Source organism: Saccopteryx leptura, chromosome 1 (assembly GCF_036850995.1).
Source record: "Saccopteryx leptura isolate mSacLep1 chromosome 1, mSacLep1_pri_phased_curated, whole genome shotgun sequence".
Classification (NCBI taxonomy): Eukaryota; Metazoa; Chordata; class Mammalia; order Chiroptera; family Emballonuridae; genus Saccopteryx; species Saccopteryx leptura.
The window spans coordinates 175,703,713-175,730,662 of record NC_089503.1 but is presented as its reverse complement, the minus strand read 5'-3'; the positions used below and the strand labels follow the sequence as shown (position 1 = coordinate 175,730,662).

Here is a 26,950-nt window from a genome sequence, read left to right as displayed (position 1 = left end):
AGGAGAGGGAGAGGGAGGAAGAGGGAGAGAGAGAGCGAGTGAAAGAGAGAAATGAGAGGAGGAGGGGTGGAGAAGCAGATGGGTATTTGTGTGCCTGACCAGGAATCGAACCTGGGACATCCACACACCAGGCCAACACTCTACCACTGACCCAACTGGCCAGGACCTCAGTGTAGTTCTTAAATATGTTTTTTCTTATTTTAGAAGAGGTCCTTTCCCTTTTCTCCTTTCAATAATCCCAGCTGAGTAAATAATAAATATTTCCATTAGTAAGACTTTCAATGAACTACAGTTTTACAATGTACAACTGGCTCTATCAAATATATTCTAACTTTCTCAGAAAGTAATAGTCGAAGGTTTTTTTTAAAGGCATGTAAACATACAAGGTGGGGCAAATGGAGGCTTACAGTTGTGAGTATGCAAAACACAGTTTATTCTTGTATTATAAATTATATTCTCTTCCATATGAACAACCATGAACCTACTTTTGTCTCACCACGTGGATCTAAACTGGTTCCTACACAAACTTGGAATACATCAATCCTCAAAGTTGCTGACATAACTAATTTATAAAAATATTCCCAATATTTTAGAAAAATTAAAGTATAATTCCTATAATAACCCTTACCTCTTTGAATTAGTGTCTGAACACTAGGAAGTAATTCTGACCACGGTATGAATTCACATTGCTGTAGATCCACAAAATACTCAAAGATAGAATGTTTGCCGTTTGGTAGGTTAATGCCTATGTTGGAAAATAATAAAAGTATATAAATAAATCCAAGTAGGAATGAGGTTCATTTATGCAATGTTTCACTTATAATATGATCTCTATTTGAAAGACTTGATTGTTGAACCAGAACAAGCATTCACCAGGGTATATCGAAAGCTATACAATGAGCCTATGTTTTTTCTTCTAATCTTTAATTGTATAAAAGTAAAGTTTTATTAATTTTTTGTCTTTTTTTTTGTATCGAGAAAGCAAGGTGAATCATGATCTGATATCCTTTGAAATTTTACTCAGAAGTTCTGCTTATTATCATGTGTTGGATATTATCAAATGCCAGTAACATACTGGTTGTGGTCAAACCAATACATTAGAGAATTTTGATACTTATTCGCAAATTACACTTGCTTTACTGTTATAAAAGGAATGAATTTTCTTAATAGATTCTGGAAAATACAGTACACACAAAGCAAAAGCATTTAGCCATGGCTTCACCATATGAAGGTAAGTGTTAATGTTTGATATACTCCTTTGAATCATTTATGAAACTTTTACATACAGTAAAACTCACTTTTTGGGGGCATATAGTTCTATGAGTTTTTGTTTTTTTTTTTAGCACATGCATGTATTTTTGTAACCACCAGGCTAGACAGATACAGAACTATTCTAAAACCTTAAAGAATTCCTTCATACTCCCCCTTTTGTATTCAGACTCTTCTACCAACACTAACCTCTGGCAACCACTGATCTGTTCTTTATTTTGCTTTTCCTGGATTGTCATGTAAATTGAATCACACAATACCTAGCTTTTTAAAGCTGATTTCTTTTACTTAGTATAATGCATTTAAGATTCATCCCGACTGTTCATTACTCATCATAGTTAATTTCTTTTTATTGCTGAGTAGTAGTCCCTTGTGTAGATGTACTACAATTTGTTTATCCGCTAAAAAATACTGGAGCTGTTACAATTTTTTCAAATATGAATAATGCTGCCATAACTATTTGTGTATCGGTTTTAGTGTGAATATAAGTTTTTATTTCTCTGGAATCAATATCTAGAGGTGAAATGTTGGGTCAGAAGGTAAGTGCCTATTTAACATTTTTAGAAGCCATCATCCTGCTTTCCAGAGTGGCTGCATATTTTAGTTTACAATTAGCAATATATGAACATTCCCATTACTCTGCCTCCATGCTAACACGTGGTAGTACTGATTTTAAAAAAATTACTTTTCTAGTTTTATTGAGACACAAATGACAATAATAAGTTTAAAGTGTACAAGGTAATGATCTGATACACACCCTATGGTGAAATGATAACCATAAGGTTAGTTAACATCTCCATCCCCTCATATAATTACCTTTCTTCTGTGTATGAACATTTGAGATCTACTCTCTTAGTAACTTTCAAATAAACAATACATTATTGTTATTTATAGTCTTTCTGACACACATTATTACATCCTCAGAATTTATGTCTTACAATTGGAAGTCTGTACTGTTTGACCGACATCTCCTCATTTCCTGGCAACCACCATTGTATTCCCTGTTTCTAAGTGGCTGTTTAAGATTCCACATATAAGTGAGATCATATATCAATAGTATTTGCCTTTCTCAGCCTGCCTTATTTCACTTAGCATAATGCCCTTAAGATCCATCCATGTGGTCACAAATAGCAGGATTTGCTTCTGTTTCATGGATGACCAATATTCCACTGTATTTAAATACCAAATGTCTTTGATATTAATTTCCCAGGAAATGACAAAAACTTTGCAATATAGATTTCTTAAATGGAACTTTTACAGATAACCTCAAATGATACTTTAAAAGTTCCATCAGAAAAACTAGTAGGCATTATATGTTTGGTAATGTTTTTAGCTCTCATCACTTTTTTTTTTTTTTTTTTTTTTTACAGAGACAGAGAGAGTCAGAGAGAGGGATAGATATGGACAGACAGACAGGAACGAAGAGAGATGAGAAGCATCAATTGTTAGTTTTTCGTTGCAACACCTTAGTTGTTCATTGATTGCTTTCTCATACGTGCCTTGACCGTGGGGCTACAGCAGACCGAGCAACCCCTTGCTCAAGCCAGAGACCTTGGGTCCAAGCTGGTGAGCTTTACTCAAACCAGATGAGCCCGCACTCAAGCTGGAGACCTCAGGGTCCCAAAGCTGGAGACCTCAGGGTCTCGAACCTGGGTCTTCTGCACCCCAGTCCGATGCTCTATCCACTGCACCACTGCCTGGTCAGGCTTTAGCTCTCATCTTTATTTAACAAATACATTCATTGTTCAGTATCTTGCTTCTTATTGATATGTTATTTGGTCCAAGTTCCTTTCATCAGTAACAGCTATTTGGGAAGATCTAATGTTTCTAAGTATTGGGATTGATTCCACTGATCAGAACTGCTTAGGAGATCTAAGGTTTTAAAAAGATTGAGAAAATATTATTTGTAAGTGTTAGAAAGAAAGCATTTTTCAAAATAGAACTATGAAGCTATAATAATAATTTTCTTCAGAAGTTCAGACTACATGACAATATGTATAATAAAGACCCAGCCACATGACTGATGAGCTCTGCTTGGCTGAGCTCATAGTTTCAAGGATTTATCATCGTGTAGCAACCAGAAATCGATCAGGAATCTAATTTTCCTCAGCCTCTTTCATTGGAGAAAGGGTGTTAGAGTGTACTTCTAAGCCCAATCATATAGTCTCCAATTTATATTCTAACATAAGCATAATGATGACTTTTCCTTCCCAGAACTTACCTACTTGCAAGTTGTTTTCAAATAATTCATGCACAAGATTGTCAAAATCATATGATATTCTTGCAGAAGAAGCTGGTTGAAAACCTGAATACAATATATCATTTTCATATTCATCTCTTCGTTTTAAAGTTCCTCCAAATGCCCAAGTAAATGCAAATACAAAAAGCTTTTGAATCATTATTGGTAACTTATCAGGATGTTTCTCCAGAAACCATGTAGTTTCAGCCCTGGAGTAGATAAATGTGGAGGGGTGAAGGTTAAAAATTTTAGAAAGAAATTTATTTCAATATTTCAAAGTTGCATTATTAAAAATTATAATAGTTAGGTATTGACATAAAAATTTTAAAGCTAATGTATACTTTTCCTTTGGTAAGTCATGTAAATTATATACTGCTACAATTTTTATTTTCAAAGCACCATATGTGTAAGAGATTTGTAGTCAACTTTTATTTATTTAGTATATATAATTCACTTTTAGTTTAGGTCAACTTATTCACTGTGAGTTTATCTATCTTTTGGAAGAGGAACTGATAATTCTCTATTTTATGTAGAAAGACAAGGGTGAACAGTCCTAACTATGTACTCCTCTTAACCAAGTCTTAGAGCTGATTCAGTTCAACCTGGCTGAAGCCAGGTAAGGGAAATCTGGGGAGGTCTCCAATTTGGGTCAACCCCGGTCACCCTGATCTTTGGGATCCTGACATTCTGTAGGGGAAAGACTGAGGGTGATGGGACTGAGCAGAAGGTTTGGGCTTGACTCGAAGACGTTTAAAATAGTTTCAGGATTTAGCATTCTCATAAAATTATTTACAAATTATAAAAATCCTAAAAGTACATCACTGAACTAAAATTTATTGGCAATCATTAATGGATAACATGTGTACAATTCTATTTGTAATTTCTAGTAATAGGCAATAATTTATACAGCAAATATTTATTAAATTCTGACTACAGAGCAGTTACTCTAAACAAAACAAACATGATCCCTTACTTCCTGGACCAAAAAAAAAAAAAAAAAAAAAAAAAAAGAACAATAACCCATATGACGTGTAAAGAATAAAGAATCTAACATACTACAGGGAATATAGTAGAAATAAATCATTTAGATTGTAGGACTCAGGAAGTCCTTTTTGAGGAACAGTTAAATTGACACCTGAAGAATGAGTGAGATTTGTCCAAATGTAAGAGGAAGATCATTTAGGCAGAAGGAATATATGTACTAAGGCCACGAGGTCAAAGGATCATGGCTAGTTTGAAGAACAAAAAAGAAAAAAACACTAGCGTCATTGAAGCCCATACATAACTAGTGAAAGAGATTAGGAGGTGAGTTAGGTGGCGGAGGGAGGGGCTTTTAAAGCCGAACCCAGACATTTTTCCTTCATTTTGAGTGTAATAGGAAGTCATTAAATGACTATAAAAAAGAAACATTGTAATTTATGTTTAAAAAAAAAATCAAATTCTTGCATAGAAATACCAGGAAGCATGTACCAGCATATTAATCACAGTATATTTGTAATAACATTGAAAATAACCTATATGTTTATCAACAGATAAATTGTGACACATTTATGCAATGGACTACTAGTCATCAGTGAAAATGAATTAATTATAGGGACATAACATTGGACAAAAAGGCAAAACACAGAAGAAGAGAGAGTGATTCCATTCAAGTTTAAAAACATGCGAAGTTGAAAAATATACTGTTTGGTGATAGATTAGAAGTCAAAATCCAGGACAGTGGTTATCTCAGATTATGGGATTCCATAAAATCTAGGTACACAGGGGACTTCAAAGACAAACGAATATATTTTTTTCTGTAACTAAATGGTATATATATGGATATTTGTGTATTGTTATTTCTATCTTACACATATTTTATAAATATTCTTTTATGGCGAATTGCAACTGAATAAAAATACAAAATAATATATAGTTGTCATGTTGAGAACAGACTGGAAGATTTAGGGAAACCATATCATAGTCTCCAAGTAAAGGCAAGGAATAATAAACGTTTGGGTTAGAGTGCTGACACACAAGAGGTAGGCAAGTGAATGAATTTGATGGCAGACTTGACAGGTAGAGTAAAACCATATTTAGAATGTTCTATTATTTAAAAGCAAATGTGACTTGGATGTCTTGGGGACTCATAGTGAGATATAGGAAGGTATCAATAGTGACTTTCCTGTTCTACAAAATGGCAGAAGAATTGTAGAGTTAATCATTTCAATAGATAAAATTTATTGAACACTTACTGTGCACCAGGCACTATTCTGCATATCTAACACATCGCATTGGTACTCCAGTTTTTTAAATGAGAAAAAAAATCAAAGCTCCAAAATATTTAGTAACTCATTCTATAGTTATCAGTTCATAAATAGCCAATTCATAAAATATATTTATATCAATGTTATTTCTTTCTCAAATATGTACAGAATCTTGACAAATGTATTCAGATTATTCATGTATCATAAAAATCTAGTTATCTTGTATTAGATGTACAAGACACTAAGCTGGAATAAAATAACTTTAAGTGGATTTTGATGTTATGAAGTCATAAAAATATTGGCTTATTGAAAGTCATTCTTTGTGTACTTGAGGGGTTGGCACCTAGTAGGTATTAAAACATGCCTGCTGAATGAATGAAACTGACCTCTTATCTACATCCTTGAATCTGATGGAAACTGTCGAATAAGGATGACTTTTATCACCAATTGAAACGTTCTTCAAATCTTCACCTTCAAAATGAAAGAGTATTTTTCCAGAATTAACAAGAGTTAAAATTTAGCTGATTCACTAGTGAGCTTTAATTTTTAACACTGGTTAGTTTGTGAATCGTCACAGGAGAACATCTCTGTTTTACACATGGGACCTTGGAGTTATCTCACCTGACCAAAGTGGGAGGCATGTTCTAAGAAAAGAGGAGCACAGAAATGTACCTGCAATTGCCTGAATCGATCCTTGTTATTTGAAGCATAATCTGTATACTTTTGTTTTTTTATTCTATTCTGGTGATTTTTTTTTTGTAAGTTTGATTGTTTCAAAATGAAATTAAAAAAAAAAAATCAAGTGACTATCTCCAAACACAGTACACATTACAAAATGAATAAATTGGTCCTAATAAAGTAGAGCATTAAAGAAAGACCCTGTATGTTTTCAAATAAGAAATGTGTCAAAACAAATGTCAAATAGGTACACTGTAGGCAGATTTTAATTGTCCCCCTCCTATCACCGATCTTTTTTTATCCAAGTCATACCTTCCACAGAGAAACACAAAGAATGATTAGTCATTCTTGAGTTTAGATTACTTTTCGTTTGTTTTCTCTATGTTAAAATAATATAGGATTCTTGTAAAACAGGTAAACTATAAAAAAGAAAATAACCACAACCCATAATTCTGCTATCCATAGATAATAATCATTCAATGTTGGTGCATTTCATTATGGTCTTTTATATAAACATATAGGATTTAAATATTACATATAGAATATTTAAAAATTTGAACTTAAATAAATATATAGCCTGACCAGGTGGTGGAGCAGTGGATAGAGTGTTGGCCTGGAACAGAGCACCCAGGTTCAAAACCTCAAGTTGCTGGCTTGAGCATGGGCTCACCAGCTTGAGCACAGGGTCACTTGCTCTGCTAGAGCCCCCTGGTCAAAGCACATATGAGAAAGCAATCAATGAACAATTAAGGTGCCACAATGAAGAATTGATGCTTCTCATCTCTCTCCTTTCCTGTCTGTCCCTATGTGTCCCTCTCTCTGTCACTATCTCTCTCACGCAAAACAAAACAAAGTTAAATAAATACACTCCTCTATAAATGATTTTTAGCTTGATCCACACGCGTCTACATTTGGTTCAAGTGGACTAAAAATTCCTGGCCTTCCTTTCTTTCTTTCATTAAGTCTAATAAAAGGTGATAGACAATTTGCATTGACTAGCTAATATATAATTAGCTTTTTCACTAGTATGATTTAGGGAGGAAAACTTACAGTGTCCAAAGCCTCCATGTTTACCCATGAATTCAAAGAAAGCATCCAGAATTCTGCAGAGAGTTCTAACGATTGTAATGTCCTGTACAGGAAATGGCTGAAATTGCTGGTATTTCTTTATAAACTGTAGTCCACTTTTGACACTAATTTGAATCAGGAATTGAAGACAATCCACTCCTGATTGACTCATAATTTTAGATGTTTTCAAAAGCCAAGACTTAACATAAGGCTCCCATCCCAGATCAACAGGATCCTAACAATAAAAGCACAAGATAATTTTATGTAAAAACATAAAAATACAGTGCCCACCTACTTTCTTACTATCTCTCTAATTCACCACTGCCTCTGCCAAATACGGTTTAGAATCATTGTTCATTAAAGGGAAAGGGATCAAAAAAGCTTCAAGAATTTCCTTGAAATATTTTTGATTTTTTTAACAGTGGTTTTACAAGTCAATAGCATTTGGAGGACTAAGTGTAGAGAGGTGTGTGTATATGTAGTGAGAGGAATTGCTTACCCAAAATATCAGCACTGTACTTAGCTGGATTCATTAAATTAAGTAGATTAGAACATAGAGCTAGTAATGGCTAATGATTAATTTCATGTCTAGAAAACATTTATTCTTTGTTGTGTCTTCTACCTTTTCAATACTCTTTTGGTAATGTGTTTCACAAGTTCCAAGAGTCATGAGTGGGTGTGACAAGGCTTCAGGGAAAATATTTCTCTGTTGAAAAAAATAATTCATACCAGCAGCCTAACCAGTCTATGGAAGGCACTACTTACTCATAGTTGTGGAAAATATTGACATTGCAATTACTGAGTAGTATTAGCAACAGTAGTAATTATATTTATATTCATTTCTGGGCTACAAGCCTCTAGGGGACACAAAACTTTTACTGAGGTCACTCTGTTGGTAATAATAGAATATTAAAAATTATATAGATACCAGCCCTGGCTGGTTGGCTCAGTGGTAGAGTGTCAGCCCAGTGTGTGGAAGTCTGAGTCCTAGGTTCAATTCCTGGTCAGGGCACACAGGAGAAGCAACCACCTGCTTTTCCACCCTTCTCCCTCTGCCTGCTCTCTCTCTCTCCCCCTCCCACAGCCATGGCTCGATTGGTTTGAGTGCACTGGCCCTGGGTGCTGAAAATGGCTCCATGGAGCCTCCGCCTCAGGTGCTAATGATAGCTTGGTTGCAAGGATGGCCCCAGATGGGCAGAGCATCGGCCCCAGACAGGGGTGCTGGGTGGATCCTGGTCGGGGCCCATGCGGGTGTCTATCTCCCCTCCTCTCATTGGAAAAGAAGAAAGATAAATTAATTAAAAATTCTGTAGATAATGGTTAGTTACCTAAACAATACATTTTCTTTGTTATGAAATCTGATTTCAAAAACTTACCATATAGACCATGGCACATCGGCTGACAGTAGCAGGACTGGCCTGAGAGAGGCTGTCCACTTCAAAAATCACTCTTATTTTATTGGTTAAAGTTATCCTCTCGCTATTTGTTAGGCACAATGTTCTAGTGTCATCTAGCATACTGTTTAGGTTTTCTACCCAAAAGGTATCCACTGGACCATCTAAGACAATCCACTGCCAATCGAATCCTGGAGAAAAAAAATATTTTTAATGTAACTGAGAATAATCCTAATCTTCTTTCATTGCAATCTTGCAAATATTCTATTTTATTTAAGAAAGTACTTTCTAATTAAGATAAAAAACAATATCCTGAAAAACACTAGAGGGAATGTGTTCATACGTAGTCTCTAATGTCTATTAAATATGAATAAATATTCATAACATATACTTAACAATGCTTGAAACTTTGTTTCAATAGCCTTTGCCAGCTGAATTGTATAATTAGCCCTTAGAATTTGGATAAGAAAAAGAGCCATGAGTTTATCTTTTCCATAATGTGGTGCATGGGTTTCACCCTTCCACCCAGGAACATTTTGTGGACATGCTGCCTCTGGGAAGTAGGAAAGGGAAACTGATGTCCTTTGAAGAAAGAATCAAATAGATTTTAATATTTCACACTGAGAACCCATGTACTCCTCTTTCCACTCTCCAGACCTATCGCTTTGCTCCATAGTTTTAGAAAATCCATTGGTCAGGATAGGGGAGGTATGAATGGATCCCTATGGAGAGAGAGAGTCATTAGCCACTTAAAAGACATTAAAATTTCCCCAAACAGGGGAGGAGAGGAAGGATCCAGAAGCCACCACTGCTGAGATGGGCTTTCTCTGGATGAAATACCTGCCTTGGGGGTTTTCTTAAAACCCTATGAAGGAAACTTACTATGCCCAATCACTGCAGTCTCCCAAACTGAATAACAAAAAGAAATACACAAAAAATTTAGAAGTTCTAAGAAAGTAGAAGCAACAGTTGAAGTCTCTTTCAAAGTTTGGAACGTAAATGCCCTAGGGTGGGATGTGCTGATCGGAGGTTTTCCAGGGTACAGTGAAAGCAATGGCTGGGGTCCTGCAGATTGTCAGCTCCTGTGGAACAAGGACTTTGTTATATACATCTCTGTCTCCCTGGCGTGTAGCACAGTGGCACGTGATGGGTATACATTAATTTTAGATGACTCTGCTTGGGTTGCATGACCTTGCCTGGGAGTGCACAGACTGTATGGAGTACCACTTCAGTGGCGACACTATTTCATTTGGCAACCGCTGATACTCACACAATATTTATTTCTACCTGTAACAGTGACTTGGTATAAACTAAAAGGGCTATGTAAACCCTAGTATTTACATAACATAATTATATATAACATGTGGTCAAATTATACACACTTTAAATAAGCACACAAAGAAAAAATATCAATAGTATAAGAACAAAATATCACTAATCAAAAATGTTTTACAAAATATAAGCAAAGCTCAGATCAGTTCAGTTTATTTTTTATGTTAATCATCTTTATTAAATTTAATAACAATACTTACTCTCACTGTCTGTAATTTTAACATCTTTCTCCATCTCCTTCTTAAAAATATCATCATTGATATCTGCTATATTAGAGGAATCGAGTTGGAAAACCTAAAATAATCAATAATGTTTACATTTTTATTTGAGCACACTTGCCAACTAAAATGGACTGTCGACATGCTTTCTTTTGTGACAAAATATAAAAGGTAGAAGGTGCTGTAGCTGAAAAGACCAACACATAACCACCACAGTATAATTAACTGAATTGTGACGCCAGGTCATTTTCTTTTAGAACTTCCTTTTCAGTTTTCTCCCCCAGAAAGATAACACATGCTTGTCATATAATATTTGAATAACAAAACAAAGCACAAAGGAGGAAGCAAAAATTCTCTTAATTTCCCCTATCTACACAAAATCACAGTTAACATTTTGGGGTATAGTTTTCCTAGACTTCCCTTCATGGTAGACCTTTAAAATTTTAGGCTACATAAGAATTACCCGCATGGTCCTTAAACTGCAGATTCTAACACTTCATCCTTGGCAATTCTGAATGAATACTTTTGGAATGGAGTCCAGGCATTCTCCCAGGGATGATGCTCTATCCACTAAACCACCTGCCAGGGCCTCACTTTTCTATTAAAGTATTTTTGTACGTCAGTACTTTGTATAGTATATTGGTGATATCAGACTCATCACTTAATATATTCTGTGTTCCTTTAAGAGCAAACATCTTTTTTTATTGTTTACTGACCATTTTAAAACAATGTGTATTTTCTAGTTTTTTTATATCTTGTCGTTTTTTTAACTGATCATAATTTTAAAATTTGCTTATCCACCAGTAAATATTTAATGATGCTTTAAGATCAGTATTTATTTATTTATTTATTTTGGTGGGGGTGAGAGAGATGAGATGCATCAACTCATAGTTGCATGACTTTAGTTGTTCACTGATTGCTTCTCATATGTGCCTTGACTTGTAAGACTTCAGTTTAGCCAGTGGCCCCTTGGGCAAGCCAGCGACCTTGGGACATGTTGATGATCTTGCGCTCAAGCCAGCAACCTCAGGGTTCTGAACCTGGAACCTCCGCGTCTCAGGTCGACACTTTATTCACTGCACCACCACCAGACTAATATCAGTCTTTAGATAATGAAATAATCTACAATAGTCAAATAAAAATAATCATGCCATACCAAACTTACATTAGATAAATCTGAGATTCTTGACTTTAGTTCAAGATCATTATCTTTTTTCAAACTCTTTGTAGTATTAACAAAATTTCGAATTGTTGCTGATAATAACCCATCGGTCCATTCCATAGTATTAGTATTCAGTTTTCCATATAGTTCACTAATAGTGATACTCTTTGGATTTAAAACACAAACATCCACTTTCCCTTTTCTCCCTGAAATCTGAAAAAATCCAGTGTGGTTTTTAAAGTCATTAACTATGGTACAATTATTTAATTTCTTGCACTGTTATTACCAAAGGGTTTAGGAGAGGTCTTTCATATCAAAGATTCTCTGTAAATGTCGCAACTTGTAAGGAACTATAAAAATTGATGTATCAAAATTATTCATAATATTCAAATCATTATTTTAAAAATCCTAGAAAAATAATGAAAACAAAATTCCACTGTGCCTCACCTAGGAACACAGCTCATGAGTTAGGATGTGGTGTGTCTGGAGCCAGGCTGAGTGTAGAAGTGAGGGAGAGTAGGATGCAGGTTCGAGCTTCAGGTCAGAGTTGGCACTCAAGCGACCTTATTCACAACATACCATGTGGGGCTCCCTGAACAACTGGGGTCTATGCCACCTCTCTCGAATTTCAGTTGGAAAAGGTGGGAGACAGTTTTGTAAAAACTTCAGGAAGACTACAGACCCACAGAAGCCCAAGATAAGAGGTCATAAATGGAGATATACATATATTAGACCATCTAAGACCTTAGGGAGAAGACAGGACAGGAACTGTTGGGAAATGAAGACATTCAAAAGTAGCGGTAGATAGAGAGGATTCATGAAAGCCACTCACAGGCCCCGTCAAAGTGAAGGCACAGAGGAGACCTGAGAAGACACTACATTTTCATCTCCGACTCATCCCTGGGTTCAGAATAGGTCTACCTCACCAGTGAAGAACTACCCCAGCATATAGCAGGTGAGTAAGATAAGGAAAGGGGGCTTTTTAAACAAATGTCCAATTTTCAGGAATTAATCTGAAAGCATACAAAAATGTCCAATTTTCAACAATTAATCTGAAGGTATACAAAGACACATGAAAATCTGGTCCATTCAAAGGAACAAAGTCAACTGAGAGAAACCATCCTTGAGGAAGCACCAGCAGTGGACATACTAGATAAAAATCTTTAACTGTCTTAAATAGTCACAAAGAGACGAAGGAAATCATGGCCAAAGAACTAAAAGAGATAAGAAAAATGATATGAGAACAAGGAGGAAATATAAATGAAAAGAGAGAAATTATAAAAAGGAACCAAATAGAAATTATAGAGGTGAAAATACAATAGCTGAAATAAAAAACTCAACAGAGGCACTGAACCAATAAATTTGAGCAGGCAGAAAAAAGGATAAACAATTTGGAGATAGGGCTGTTGAAATTACCCAGGCCGAGAAGCAGTTATTAGACAACTCTCAACAAATTTTATAATACTGAAACCAAGTACCTTCTTCAATCACAATGGAATGAAACTAGAAATCAATAACAGAAGAAAAATTTTCAAGTATTTGAAAATTAAACAATATACTCTTAAACAACTAATGGGTCTAAAAATAAAAAAGCTAGGGGCTTGACCTGTGGTGGCGCAGTGGATAAAGCATCGACCTGGAAATGCTGAGGTCGCTGGTTCGAAACCCTGGGCTTGCCTGGTCAAGTTGATGCTTTCAGCTCCTCCCCCCTTCTCTCTCTCTGTCTCTCTCTCCTCTCTCTCCCCCTCTGTCTCTGTCTCTCTCTCCTATCTAAAAAATAAATAAATAAATATAAATTTAAAAAAATTAAAAAAATAAAAATAAAAAAGCTAGGGAATTGAGATAAATGAAAATGAAAACACCACATTAAAAGGTAAGAAAGATCTCAAATTGACAGTTTAATTTTATATCATAAAAAAACTAGAAAAAGAAGAGCAAACTAAAACCCAAACAGAGAAAAAGAAATGTTAAAGAAGAAATAAACAAAATAGTAAATAGAAAAACAATAGAGAAAACCAATGAGACCAAATGTTGGTTGAAAAGACCAATAAAATCAACAAACAGCCAGACTGACTGAGAAAAATATAGAAAAGGCACAAATAAATCATACCAGAAATAAAAGAATGAATATTACTGCTGTACAGAATTTAACGGGTTTGTAAGAAAACACTATGGATTGTATGCCGACAAATTATATAATTTAGATAAATTCCTAGAAACAACAAGGAATAGACAATCTTAACAGATCTGTAAAAATTAGACACTGAATCAGTAATCAAAAACCTTCAACAAATAAAGAAGTCCAAACACAGGTGGCAAATAAATTCTAACAAACATTTAAACAAGAATTAACACCAATCCTCCTCAAACTCTTGCAAAAAATGGAGGAGGGACCACTTCCTAACACATTTCTACAAGGTCAACATGACCCTGACACCAAACTCAGACAAAGATACCACAAGAAATAAAAACTATAGACCAATATTCCTTAATATAGATGCAAAAATCCTCAAAAAAGTCCTAGCAAACTGAACCCAACAGCGCCTTTAAAGGATTATACATCATGACCAAGTGAAATTTATCCCAGGAATGCAAGGGTGGTTCAACATAAGAAAATAGATCAGTGTACTAAAACAAAGAAAATAAACCATATTACCATAAATATATATATAGAAAAAATATTTGATAAAATGTCATACTCTTGCATGACAAAAACATTCAGCACATAGGAACAGAAGAGAACTCTCTTAATATGAGGTGTATTTATGAAAAACTCATAGCTAACATCACACTCAATGGAGAAAAACTAAAAGCTTTCCCCCTAAAATCAGGAATAGGGCAAGGATTTCTGTCTTCACCACTGCTGAAACCCAACAGGTCAATAGTTTTTTATTTTTAAACTAGCAATTACAGTTTGAGATTAAAAACAAAAATCCCATTCACTACAAATGATGCCTAAACATAGAATTCCTAGCAATAAATTTAACAAGTACAGAACAACTTATGTAAAGAGAACATAAAATGTAACTGAAGTATAAAATAAGATCTTAATCAATACAGAAACATTTTATTTTATAAGAACATTTACCTGTGGAATAGAAGTCCTTTCTTCAGTTAATAAATTTTCAACTGGGGATAGCATTAATGCTCTTTCTGAAATTCTTCTGACTGTTGTCTTTCCTCCACCTGTTGGGCCCACTAACATCACACCAACACAAGCCTAAAATAAAATTGCAGATTCATGGTGTAATTCTGGTTTCCTAATGGTCCAGCTAAGCTGAAACTTGAAGGTTCTTATTTACAGATACATCTCTAACTATATCCACAAGCCCTTTCTTCAAATTATTGTTTGATCTATTGTAATCTGGGTTGTTTTTATTGACTAGGCTAATGTTAAAATCACCAGAAATCTAATTTTAAAATCCTACTTTTTGTGACAGCATGAATGGACCTAGGGGGTATGACGCTAAGTGAAATAAGTCAGTCAGAGAAAGACAAGTACCATATGATTACACTTATATGTGGAATCTAATAAAACACAAAATAGAAACAGACTCGCAGATACAGAGACTGACAGCTGTCAGGTGGAAGGGGAGTGAGGGGCTGGGTGAAAAAGGTGAAGAGATTAAACAGTACAAATTGGTAGATGCAGAATTACAGCATAGAGAATATAATCAAGAATATCACGATAAAGAGGTGAGGCTAGGTGGGTACTTGGAGCAGCAGGGGGACCCCTCTGCAAAGTGCATGATTTTCTTACCACTTTGCTGTACATCTGAAACTAATACAGAATAATAATACCGAATGTAAATTGTAATTGAAAAAAATAGGTGAATAACTAATTAGTGGTATAAATGGCTCATCATTAGTTGTGTAAATATGCAACCTTACCAATAGGAAATGAAAGGCAAAATAAAATCACAATTGAGAGCACTCTCAACCACTTCTGTTTGGTGCTGCTCTACTGAAATTGATATTTGCTCAAATATGCACTTAAAATAAACAAAAACAAACAAAACTCCCAAGTGAAAGACACTTCCCTGTATAGGGAAGAAAGAAGACATTATCACCAGAGACAGAGAACTTGGGGCTGATAAGACTGTATAAAGAAACCTTATTAAACCAACCCTATCTTTCTAGCTATTTATTCACTATTCATTATCCATAGTCTAAACTCCTGTGTCTAGGCAATTCATCAAAAATTTATTATTTTTTTGTTTAAAAGATATCAAAGCTTACTGATATGGTCACTTCTTTGGGACTTCATTCTTTTGTGAAGGCTCCTATGTACATGGAAAAGTTAAGTGAAGTTTGTATGCTTTTCTCTTGTAAACCTGTCTTTGTCAGTTTAACCTTCAGACTCAACCTTCAGACTCAGCCAGGGGCTGTAAGAGGGTCAGGGACAACTTTATCCCCCGTTATAATTGGTACCACCAGATCTAAAGACCTCCTGTAAAGCTATGTTAATTAATAAGACTGTGTGGTGTAATAAAGGTAGAGATATAGACCAAAAGAGTACAATGTAGAAGAAATCAATAAAGAAATCCAAACTATTAGATATAAAAACTTGGTATGTGACAAATAGCATTTTAGTGAGAAAAAAGTCTGGGAAAATTGGTTATCCATTTGGCAAAAACAGATCCCTACCTAATATCTTAAAGAAAAATAAATTTCAGACAAAAATTAAAAATGCAGATATCTAAGACTTTTAGAAAAAAATTTAGAAAATGTCCTTATGAGAGAGAACTGATTTCTAAAAACAGTACACAAAAACACAAACCATTACAAAAAGATCAATAAATTTTACTGCATTAACAATGTCTCCTGCACACCCGAACACCATGAACATTTCTAAAACACCAAGGCTCAGAGAATTTATTTGCAATGCATACAAGTGATAAAGAAATAGCATATAAAAGTGTATAATGAAAAGTCTATACATTATACATTTACTAAGAAAAAGACAAACAACCCAATTGAAAAATAAGTACATTACATAATCCAGCAATGCACAGAAAACTCAAAAGGTTAATAAACATATAAAAGGATGTACAATTTTACTAGTAATCAGGGAAAAGCATAGTCTGAAGAAGGAATAGCAGTGGAGTGCTGAACATTTTATACCATGTTGGTAGGATTTTTTTACAATTATGAATTAAAGGGACAAAGATGGGAAAGAGTAATTTGTTGAGCTACAGCGAAAGGTAAAATAAAGTACAGGTAAACAGTTAACCGATAAACCATTTTACTTTGAAGAATATGACAACAGCTCTCTTTTAGTATGATTGCATTTTTCTCCTTGATTATACCTATTAAAAGCCAGGAGCAAAGAACTGCTAACATGGCATTCTACCCTTACCTGAAGTTGATTATAAAACTGTATGATTTTCTCTTTCTGAGCTGGCCATTGTTGTAAGCCCAACTGTTGTGTTGCAACAGATATTATTTTCTAAGGGAAAATAAATACAGTTATTTAAAATGCATGGCAAATCGCACTCTTGGTATGTTATCCTACAAAATCTCTCTCAGCTAGGTACCAAATACTGTACTGTAAGATAATAATCTTAATTTTTAGCTCATCAACCTGAGAATGAAAATCTCCTTTCCACCCACAACACAATATATCCAAATTTGATGTTCACAGACCTTCCCCAAATTTAAGAACTCTCGCTTTAAGATATATTTAAGAACTAGCTGTTACCATAGTACTTGTTTAACCTATAGTAAAAGAAAATGTCAAAGATTCAACATCTTTGTGTCTGTTTAATCACCCTTAAGTTAGGTTTTTAATTTTGTAACCATTATTTTAACATTTCAAAGTTAAAAATATTCTAAGATAGCAAGTAAAATTTTAAAAATTGTACACTTGATGTGGTTATACATTAGACATTAGAACATCCCAGAAAATGATGTACCTTAGAAGATACTTAATATTTCATCACAGAAATTATGAGGGCAGCTATGCATTCTTCTAAAGTGTTTCTTTCAGTGTGAATACAATTGGTAACTATGCCTCCAGAAAAAAGGTGATTTATCGTTTTTTAATCACCAACCCTGCCCACCTGCTCTCTCATTCCCTGAATGCCTACAGCAGGACAAAAAAACAGATGGAGGGATGGAACTCAGCAGGACGGTGCCAGTGGAGAAAAAGTTCTCATAGTGAGATGTCTCATGAAATTCATGAGCCTGCCCACGTAAGGCCTCCTCTTCCAGCAGTTTCAGATGGAGAGGCTGGGATTCTCTGCTGTTAATAAGCCTGGATACCTGCCTGGACACAGGTAAGAAGTCTCCCAGGTGTGGAATTGGGACAGCATGGGATGAGCAGATCAGTAGAATTGGACTAAACAAAGAAGAGATATTCTGACAGGTCGTCCCACCTAGCTAAGGGTATTCATGAAGTCCTTACCTCGGAAGGTTTTGAAAAAACAAACAAAAACGATAATCCTACTGTAAAGTACTTACGGCTGTATACAATGTTCCTTGGAGTCAACTGCATAATAATATACGTAGTTCTAATTCCATGATGTGGTTTCAGTACTTCTCCTTCAACCCTTTGGTTGGTCTGAGTTAATGACCCCCACACATTTTGGATATGGTTTGAGGCAGAAATGTGAATTAAGTTGCATAGATTCCCACTGCTTATTGCATGCAATTCAGATTCTTGCAGCTCAAAATACACAAGTGTGAACAGCACACCTACAGAGTGAGTGTATCTTTAATAATGCATATTCTTATGTGGGTATGCTATAAATTACTAATTTAACTAACTGGATTCTAGCAGAGATATAGACTCTGCACACAGACTGGAACCATGAAAGAGCCACATTGTCATAACACTCATGGTCTAGAGCAGTGGTAGTCAACCTGGTCCCTACCGCCCACTAGTGGGCGTTCCAGCTTTCATGGTGGGCAGTAGTGGAGCAACCAAAGTATAAATAAAAAGATAGACTTAACTATAGTAAGTTGTTTTATAAAGATTTATTCTGCCAAACAGTGAAAATCCGACATAAAGTACTTGGTAAGTAATTATTATTATATGCTTTAACTTGCTGTAACTCTGCTTTATAAATTTTATAAAGTAAAGTTACTTCCCTTTTTTATAAATCACCATTACTGTGGAACCGGTGGGCGGTTAGAAAATATTACTACTAACAGAGATACAAAAGTGGGCAGTAGGTATAAAATGGTTAACTACCCCTGGTCTAGATGGTTTTCAAGGGGAAAGTCTTCCAAACCTTCCCACCTAACCTAAATAACGGTCAGGTTTTTTTGGTAAGAGTCTCATGTGTACTCAAAAATAATATACATTCTGTGCTCATTGAGTATAAAGTTATACACATAGCTTATTAGTTGTATTTAAAGAACAAACAATTATGAAGCTGTTTAAATTATATTTCCTGAAACAAATTTTAAAACATTATTTTTAAAAGATGGGTAAGGTCCCAGAGAAAGAAATCAATAGGCTTAATGGCCTGATGCTTGATAAGGGCCCAAGAAGAGTCAAAAAACCCAAAATCCCGGTGGAAAAAACACGGAGGAGAGGAAAGAATGGAGAAAGGAAAAAGGACATCTTGGGAAGATAAGTTGGTCTGACCAGACTGTGAAAGGCACCACGTACAAAAATAATTACTTTGGGTCTGTGCCACAGATGACACAGATCCAACAATGGCTTTGTTGATGTGAATGAACATTATGTTTTTAGGAAAGCAACCCTCCTGACCACATGGCAATGCACTGGCATGCAAGAAGTGGCAGGAGGCAATCCAATAGTAACAAGACATACTGACTAGAGTAAGCAATCCAACAATAAGATTGTATATATGAGAGAAAAAATAAAGGGCTCTAAAATTATAATACATAATTTATTGGTCACAAAATATTTATACTTTGAGGTCTTTTTCATAACTGTGATCTAATTTGATTCTTAAAGCACCCTTTTAAAGTAAGAAGAGCAGATATTATTCCCATTTGAAAGATGAGATAACTAGGGAACAAAATACCGACCAACCTTCCTTATCTAAAGTGCAGTTCATTCTCTCCTCCATTAATCCATAAAACAGTGAAAGCTCTTTTTGCCCCCAAGGGGAAACTATATCTCCAAGTATTTTTATCCCCCAATTTACAACATGAATAGTGTGTCTTGGGAAGCATTGTAATATTTTTAATCCACATCTAGTTTCTAATATTAATTGATACGCCACATCTCAATCATCAATGACAAATTTCAAAGGTCCCATTACCTCCAAGGCTATTTGATTTACTTTTGCAACTGTCACTTTAGGGAAAATATCCCCTATAATATTTTCGAAAAGTAGGACATCTTCAGCCAGAAATTTTGGCAAGCTAGCTTCTCTTAGAGCTTCAATAATGATCTCAGTTTCATCTGTTTCAGAGAGATTGTCACTTGTGTTACTTTAACGAGAGAAAACAAACAAAGAACAAGTTAGTAAGTGTGTTTTGCTGTTATTAAAGGCTATTGAAACTCATTTTTAGAGGTGGCCATTCCAATATCTGTTCCTCCTTCCCTTCACTGCAAAGCAGCTAGGTGTGTGGTTTGGATGAGGTTAACCTGGTCCCTCGCTCCAGGGAGGGCTCTGACTTAGAACAGTCAAGGTAATGTCATGTCCGACTCACTGATTCAGGGATGGGCATTGTATCAGTAAGGGTGTTTTTTTAGCTGCAAATCACAGAAATGAATTTAAGCTAATATCAAATGAAAAATAACAATGCTTTATTTAAAAAATTTCTAGAGTGGATTTGCATTTATTTAAAGAGCTTTTATGTTTCATTTTATGAGAACTGTCTGATGACGTCCTTTGCCCAGTTTTCTAGAAAATCTTTATATATTACAAGGATGAGTTATTTAACTGTGTCATGAGTTGCAAATATCTTTTTCCTAGTTAGTCACTTGTCTTTTGACTTCAAAAAAACTCACTTTTATGGCTTCTAGATTTTGAGTCATAGTTTAAAAATCTTCTGCAATTCAAGGATATGAAGGACATTATGTTTCTTCAAATATTCTCATGTTTTAAATGTTTTATATTTAAAAGTTTTAATACTTTTTAAAATCCTTTCTGAGTTTATCCTGGTAAGTAATATCAACCATCGTTCCCACTGGATCTTTATCCAGACAGCTGTTTAGTTTTCCCAAAACTATTCATTATAAAGTCTACTCGTGCTTCCCAATTTATGACCATAAATTACAGCCCAACACATATAGTCTTATTTCTAAACCTCTTGTTCTTTCCCAATGGTTTGCCCTTTGACTCATGAGCCAGCACCAGAATATTCTAATTACTGAAGCTTTATATTATGTCTCAGTCCTTAAACCGCTAACCTTCCTTTACTGCTCTTGTTTTTCAACATTTTTCTGGATAGTCTTGTTTATTTTGCATATGTAAACTTTAGGATCAGCTTGCTTAAAAACAAATAAACAATGCCTTTTGGTATTTCACTGGGATGCATTTCCATTTATAAATTAACTTTCAGAGTATTTAACTCTGTATGATGTTAAGTTCTGTAAGATGTTAAGTATGTGGTATATTTCATTTATTCATGTTTTGATGTGCGTCTTTTGGTTGTGTTTTAATGTTTTCTTCATGTGGGTTTTACAAAGTTCTCATATAGGAATATTCACATAGGTTTTACATTTCCCATTAAGTTATTGCCCTTCTACATGGGGTCTTTCATTCCATTATGTATTTTATTATGTAAAGATAAGGCACATTTTTAAAAGACTAGTCTCTTTGGGGGAAAGGTGCCCAGGGATTTTGTGCATTCTTTTCCTTCTTCTTTCATATTCTTAATAATCTCTACTATATTTTACTGTGACACTCTGGGAGCTTCCTATTTTATCTTACTTATCATTACTTAAAATTTTAGTTATTTTCTCAATGTCGTAGAACTCCCTTTGCCCTAACAAATTAAAGTTCAACTGACCATTTAAATGTCCGTTTCTTCTTTCCAGCCATCATTATAATTGTCTTCAGAGACCTCAGGCCAAAATTATAATGATCCTATCATACATTAAAATATTTAAGTTATTAAGTTTCTGAAGGAAAAATGAAGTAATATGGTAATAAACGTAAAGAGTATATAGTTAAATCACTAATCTCTGCTATGAAGAGAAACAGTAATATGAATTCAAGAAACCCTCAATTTTGCTTCCAATGCTCTTACTTTTCTCCAAAACTGGTACTCCTAAAAGTCTCCTTCTTAAAGAACAATGAACAAGTATTATAGGCTTTAAGAACTGAATTAAAATTTCTGATATAGAGAGATGAATAGAGAGAACACTGTAATGAAGAATGCTTTGGAAATACTGTGGTTAGTTGTACAAATCATTCTTGGTTATAAACAAATACTCATTAAGCTGACATATCTTAGAAAAACTATGACTCAGATCAGTAGCATCAGGAACACATGAGCACTTGTTAGAAATGCAAATTCTCCATCCCTACACCAGATAATCAGTAAGGTGGCAATAAGGCCCAGCAATCTGTCTTTTAACAAGTACTCCTAATTATTTTGATGCACAATTAAGTTTGAGAACCACGGCTCTAAATGTCCTCTTCCTTGTACAGAGAAAGCTGTCTATATTTTAAAATGACAGGTACTCAAATCCTCTCCCCAGATGTTGGAGGAAAGGTTTGGAGCCTGGACTGACTTCACATGTTGCCTTACATCCAAGTTGGGGCATAGATGTGATGTGCTGATAGGAATTCCAGCTCCATCCTTTTCCCAGGTTGCTCCTGGACCAATACCAGACAACCTTTATAGAATCATCTATATTTGAGAAAATCAAGCCATTACCTGTTGTGAGAGCTGTTTGTTGGCTAATTCGTAGAGTTTAATGAGCTTCCTGGAGAGTGATTTTGCAGATTTGAAACCAAATGAAAACAGAATTATTTCAGCAATCATTTGATAATGGGGGGTCATCATAGCCACTGGGCGAAAGAGAGATTTTAAGTTATCTGGGAGTTCCACTCGACCTTTGTACCTTAAGAAGACAAGAAAAACAAAGAAACCAAAAACACCACAGTTCAGTTTTTCAAACTAGGCACCACATAATGTAACTTTCCCCCAAATAATTCTATTGGCTTTCTATGCGACCTTCATTTGAAAACAAGTTCACAAAATGGTTTCTATTGTACTCACAGAGATTCCTACCTTATGATCTTTTCTTCCTGTGCCACCTGCCACAATACACATCACATTAGTTCCCTCTGAATCCCTGGACCATTGTCATAATATTCCATCAACAGATATTTACTGAATCTGCCCAGCCTCCACCCCTTGCAGCTGCCATATTCTTATTCCTTCTGCCATTCTTGTCAGTTTATCTGTGTCCTCTTTGTGACAGTTGGTTGACTTTTATTTTTTTATTAAGTGAGGCAGAGACAGACTCCCACTAGCGCCTCAACTGGGATCCATCCAGCAAGCCCCCTACAGGGTGATGCTCTGCCGATCTGGGGTATTCTTAGTGCCAGGGGCTAACTTGTTCTAATTGAGCCATGGCTGCTGGAGAGGGAGGGAGAGAGAAAGAGGGAGGGAAAGAGGGAGAGGAAAAGAGGGAGAGAGGGAGAGGGAGAGAGGGAGAGAGGGAGAGAGGGAGAGAGGGAGAATGAGAGAGAGGGAGAATGAGAGAGAGGGAGAGGGAGAGGGAGAGGGAGGGAGAGGGAGAGGGAGAGAGGGAGACAAGGGGAGAGGGGGAGGGGGAGGGGGAAAGGGGGGAGGAGGAAAGGGGGAGGGGGAGGGGGAAAGGGGAGGAGAGGAAGGGGGAAAGGGGGAGAGGGGAGAGGGGAAGGAGGGAAGAGGTAGAGGGGGGAGAGGGGGAGAGGAGGAGAGGGGAGAGGGGGAGAGGAAGAGACGGGAGAGGGGGAGAGGGGGAGAGGGAGAGAGGGGAGAGGGGAGAGGGGAGAGGGGAGAGGGGAGAGGGGAAGGAGGGGAGAGGGAAAGGAGGGGAGAGGGGAGGGAGGGGAGAGGGAGATGGGGAGAGGGGAGGGAGGGGAGGGGGAAGAGGGGAAGAAGGGGAGAGGGGAGGAAGGGGAGAGGGGAAGAGGGGAAGAAGGGGAGAGGGGAAGAAGGGGAGAGAGGAAGAAGGGGAGAGGGGAAGAGGGGAAGAAGGGGAGAGGGGAAGAAGGGGAGAGGGGAGAGGGGGAGGGGGAGAAGCAGATGGTTGCTTCTCCTGGCTGGGAATCAAACCCGGGATATCCACACAGCAACAGATGCTCTACCACTGAGCCAACTGGCCAGGGCTGACCTTTTTCTCTCCGGCTATTTATAAAGTAAAAACATCCCTTGTCCAGATGTGTACTGTGAGATCATCCACATGGGTAAGTGCAGAGCTACAGCTGCTTATAAATGGTGTGGGTAGTAGAGGGGTTCAGAAGTAGGTGTGAATGACAGACACATGACGTCAGACAAACTCCATCTATGGTTAAGACTTAGAAAAGTATTTTGGCCTTTGTCCACTTACTACAGATGAACTGACTTACCCATAATTCATGGTGACAAATACTGCACAAGACACGTTGATACGAATTTCTCTTCCTTCCAGCACAAACCTACAAGACAGCGCAGTATTCATCACCACGGGAACTCTCGTCTCTGGGCCAAAGTGTGTTAAAGCTACAATCGAGTCTGGGGACTTTCCTAAGGCTGTTACATTACAAGTTACACAGAGCATGCTGGAAAGAAACATGGTATGAGGGGAGGAACAGGCTCATCTCAATCCAGAATTGTGAGCCCGGCAGGGGTTCCGATTGATTGGATCATGTCTAGAGATGTCTGAAGGATTTTGTGGGGCCTGAGGCTGGAAGGTACGCATATGAATGAGCTGATTTACCCAGAGAAAAGCACCTGGGAGACCCTTGGGGCACAGATTCTGCCTGGATGGCACAGTGGAACATAGAACGGCCATGGCATAGAGTTCCTGCTCACTCCCTACTGGCCAATTAAGTAATTTTGGGAGCACTGTAAAATGGAACCCTTTGCATGGACTTTGGTGTCCTGTTATTGGCACCAGTGATAGAGAGAAATCATCCAGTGATTCATGGACAGCTCAAACCAATGAGGGTGGTCAAAAAAGGAAAGAAGGCACAATTGGGACAAAACCTGAGGGCTTCTTGGACATAGCTGAGGAAAACTTGGCAGAGGCTTAGATATGGTGAAGAATTGGTAAAATGACCTCCCCACTTACAGTCATAGACTTGTTGAGGCCTCATAACATTATCTCTACTAGTCTGAACAAAACCCTTGAGAGTAAAGCTAGAAGTGGGTGTTCATTAGTTAGAAATACGAGATTGCAGTAGAAATTTTAAACCCAAAAATCCATTTAGGCCCCTAAAAGTGAATCATGTAAGTTTTATCAGAAGAGAAAAAAAATTGTTTGGGTGAGAAAACATTAGTAATCCTAACATACAAATATTATTATTATCACAAGACTTTTCAATATATGAATCCAGAGCATTGGAATAAGATGGGGCTTCAGGTATGTGGCCAGTATAATTTAGCTTTTACAAAAGATGTAGGATTACAAAAATAACAAAACAAAACCACTTTGGTTCCTTCAATGAAACATCATAAGATGAAAAGGTACTGAGAAAATTAAAACTCAAATTTCCTTTTTCACATAATTTTCCAAACAAAGGAAACATTCTAGATGAGTCATCACTCCTGGTCTGTGTTTAGACCCCTCCTCCCCCACCCAAACACTTACTGTAGAAAACACTTAATAGCTAACTAATGAGTTAGTATAGATCACACCTGCAGTCCAGAGGTGCGAGTGCATCCCATGGTACCTGACAGAGTAGCTGTCTTTAGCTGCCTTGATTGTTTGCATCTGCGAGGCAATCACCGAGAGAATCTCCACATCGATTCTATTGAACTCATCAAAACAACACCATGCTCCTGACTGAACCAGCCCCGAGAAGAATTTTCCCACTATCTTAAAAAAAAAGATTACCAAAATTACTATGTAGAATATTAAATTTTGCACGTTCTTCCCATTTGACCCAAACCAACCAAGTAAACACCGTTTGCTTAGACTCTTGGATGAGTCAACTACTCTGTCTCGTAATAAACACGCAAGGGAAAACTCAGACACTGACAGGGACCATCGAGGTGGGGCCACAGGTCATGTTCACATAGTCTGCACTCTTCAGTGTCTTTGCTCAGAGTCTGGCTTGGTCCCAAAGTTTTTGCAACAATTTTCCAGCAGATGGTTGTAAAGTGTTGGAAGGGAGTTGCTCCTTTTTCTAGGTTAGGTAGGACATTCATGGTTCATATTATATTGTTTGGAAAAGTTTGAAAGCCACCATCATAAGTAGTTAAGTTGAATAAAAGCAAACTGTATAATGCTTCAACTTCATTTACATTCTAAGTTTCTATTCTATTATTTTTTGTTTGGTTGGTTTTTTTGATTTCTTACTTTTTTATTGATTTAAATTTATTGTTTACATAGATTCAAGTGTCCCACCGAATACATCCTCCCGCACCCCTGAATTCCCCTCAACATCCTTCTTGCCCCCTCCCCCAACACCCTCTCTGCTTTCCTCCAGGATTTGCTCTTCTGCTCTCTATAATGCTGTTATGTATATATAATTTCACCAAGCTCTTTCCCTTCTCTGATCCCATCCTCTCATCCCCTTTCCCTCTGTCCACTTTCCCTCTGGTCCCTTTGATCCCTCCTCTGCCTCTATTCTGTTCCTCAGTTCAACTGTTCATTGTATTCCTCATATGAGTGAAGTCATATGATATTTTTATTTCTTGCCTGGCTTATGTCACTTAACATAATAGTTTCCAGGTCCATCCATGTTGTTGCAAAAGGTAGTATTTCCTTCTTTTTCATGGCCCCATAGTATTCCATGTCTATATGTAGTACAGCTTTTTAATCCACTCATCCACTGAAGGACACTTGGGCTGTATCCAGATCTTCATTATTATAAACAATGCTGCCATAAACATGGGGGTGCATTTCTTCTTTTGAATCAGTGATTTGGTGTTCTTAGTATATATTCCTAAAAGTGGGATGGCTGGGTCAAAAGGCAGTTCCATTTTTAATTTTTTGAGGAATCTCCATACCATTTTCCACAGTGGTTGCACCAGTCTGCATTCCCATCAGCAGTGCAGGAGGGTTCCTCACCAGCACTTATGTTTTGTTTTGTTAATGTGTCATTCTCACTGGTGTGAGGTGATATCTCATTGTGGTTTTAATTTGCATTTCTCTAATGATTAGTGATGTTGAACATTTTTTCTTTTGCCTATTGGCCATCTGAATGTCCTCTTTGAAGTGTCTATTCATTTCTTTTGCCCATTTTTCATTTGATTATGTTCCTTGATTT

At 36.5% G+C, this 26,950-nt stretch overlaps 1 protein-coding gene across 1 annotated transcript in view; it reads right to left on the bottom strand.

Moving 5' to 3' along the window:
- DNAH14 (dynein axonemal heavy chain 14) overlaps positions 1-26,950 on the bottom strand; it is a 227,336-nt gene that overhangs the window by 126,711 nt on the left and 73,675 nt on the right. The window contains exons 30-43 of the mRNA XM_066360143.1: positions 25,409-25,554; positions 24,104-24,172; positions 22,419-22,605; positions 21,546-21,622; positions 19,847-20,018; positions 16,966-17,055; positions 14,695-14,826; positions 11,610-11,819; positions 10,427-10,520; positions 8,877-9,085; positions 7,483-7,735; positions 6,141-6,225; positions 3,491-3,717; positions 629-745 (exon numbers count right to left, since the gene is read on the bottom strand). Of these exons, the coding sequence (XP_066216240.1) occupies positions 629-745; positions 3,491-3,717; positions 6,141-6,225; positions 7,483-7,735; positions 8,877-9,085; positions 10,427-10,520; positions 11,610-11,819; positions 14,695-14,826; positions 16,966-17,055; positions 19,847-20,018; positions 21,546-21,622; positions 22,419-22,605; positions 24,104-24,172; positions 25,409-25,554 (2,068 nt within the window). The remainder of the gene's footprint in view (positions 1-628; positions 746-3,490; positions 3,718-6,140; positions 6,226-7,482; positions 7,736-8,876; positions 9,086-10,426; positions 10,521-11,609; positions 11,820-14,694; positions 14,827-16,965; positions 17,056-19,846; positions 20,019-21,545; positions 21,623-22,418; positions 22,606-24,103; positions 24,173-25,408; positions 25,555-26,950) is intronic.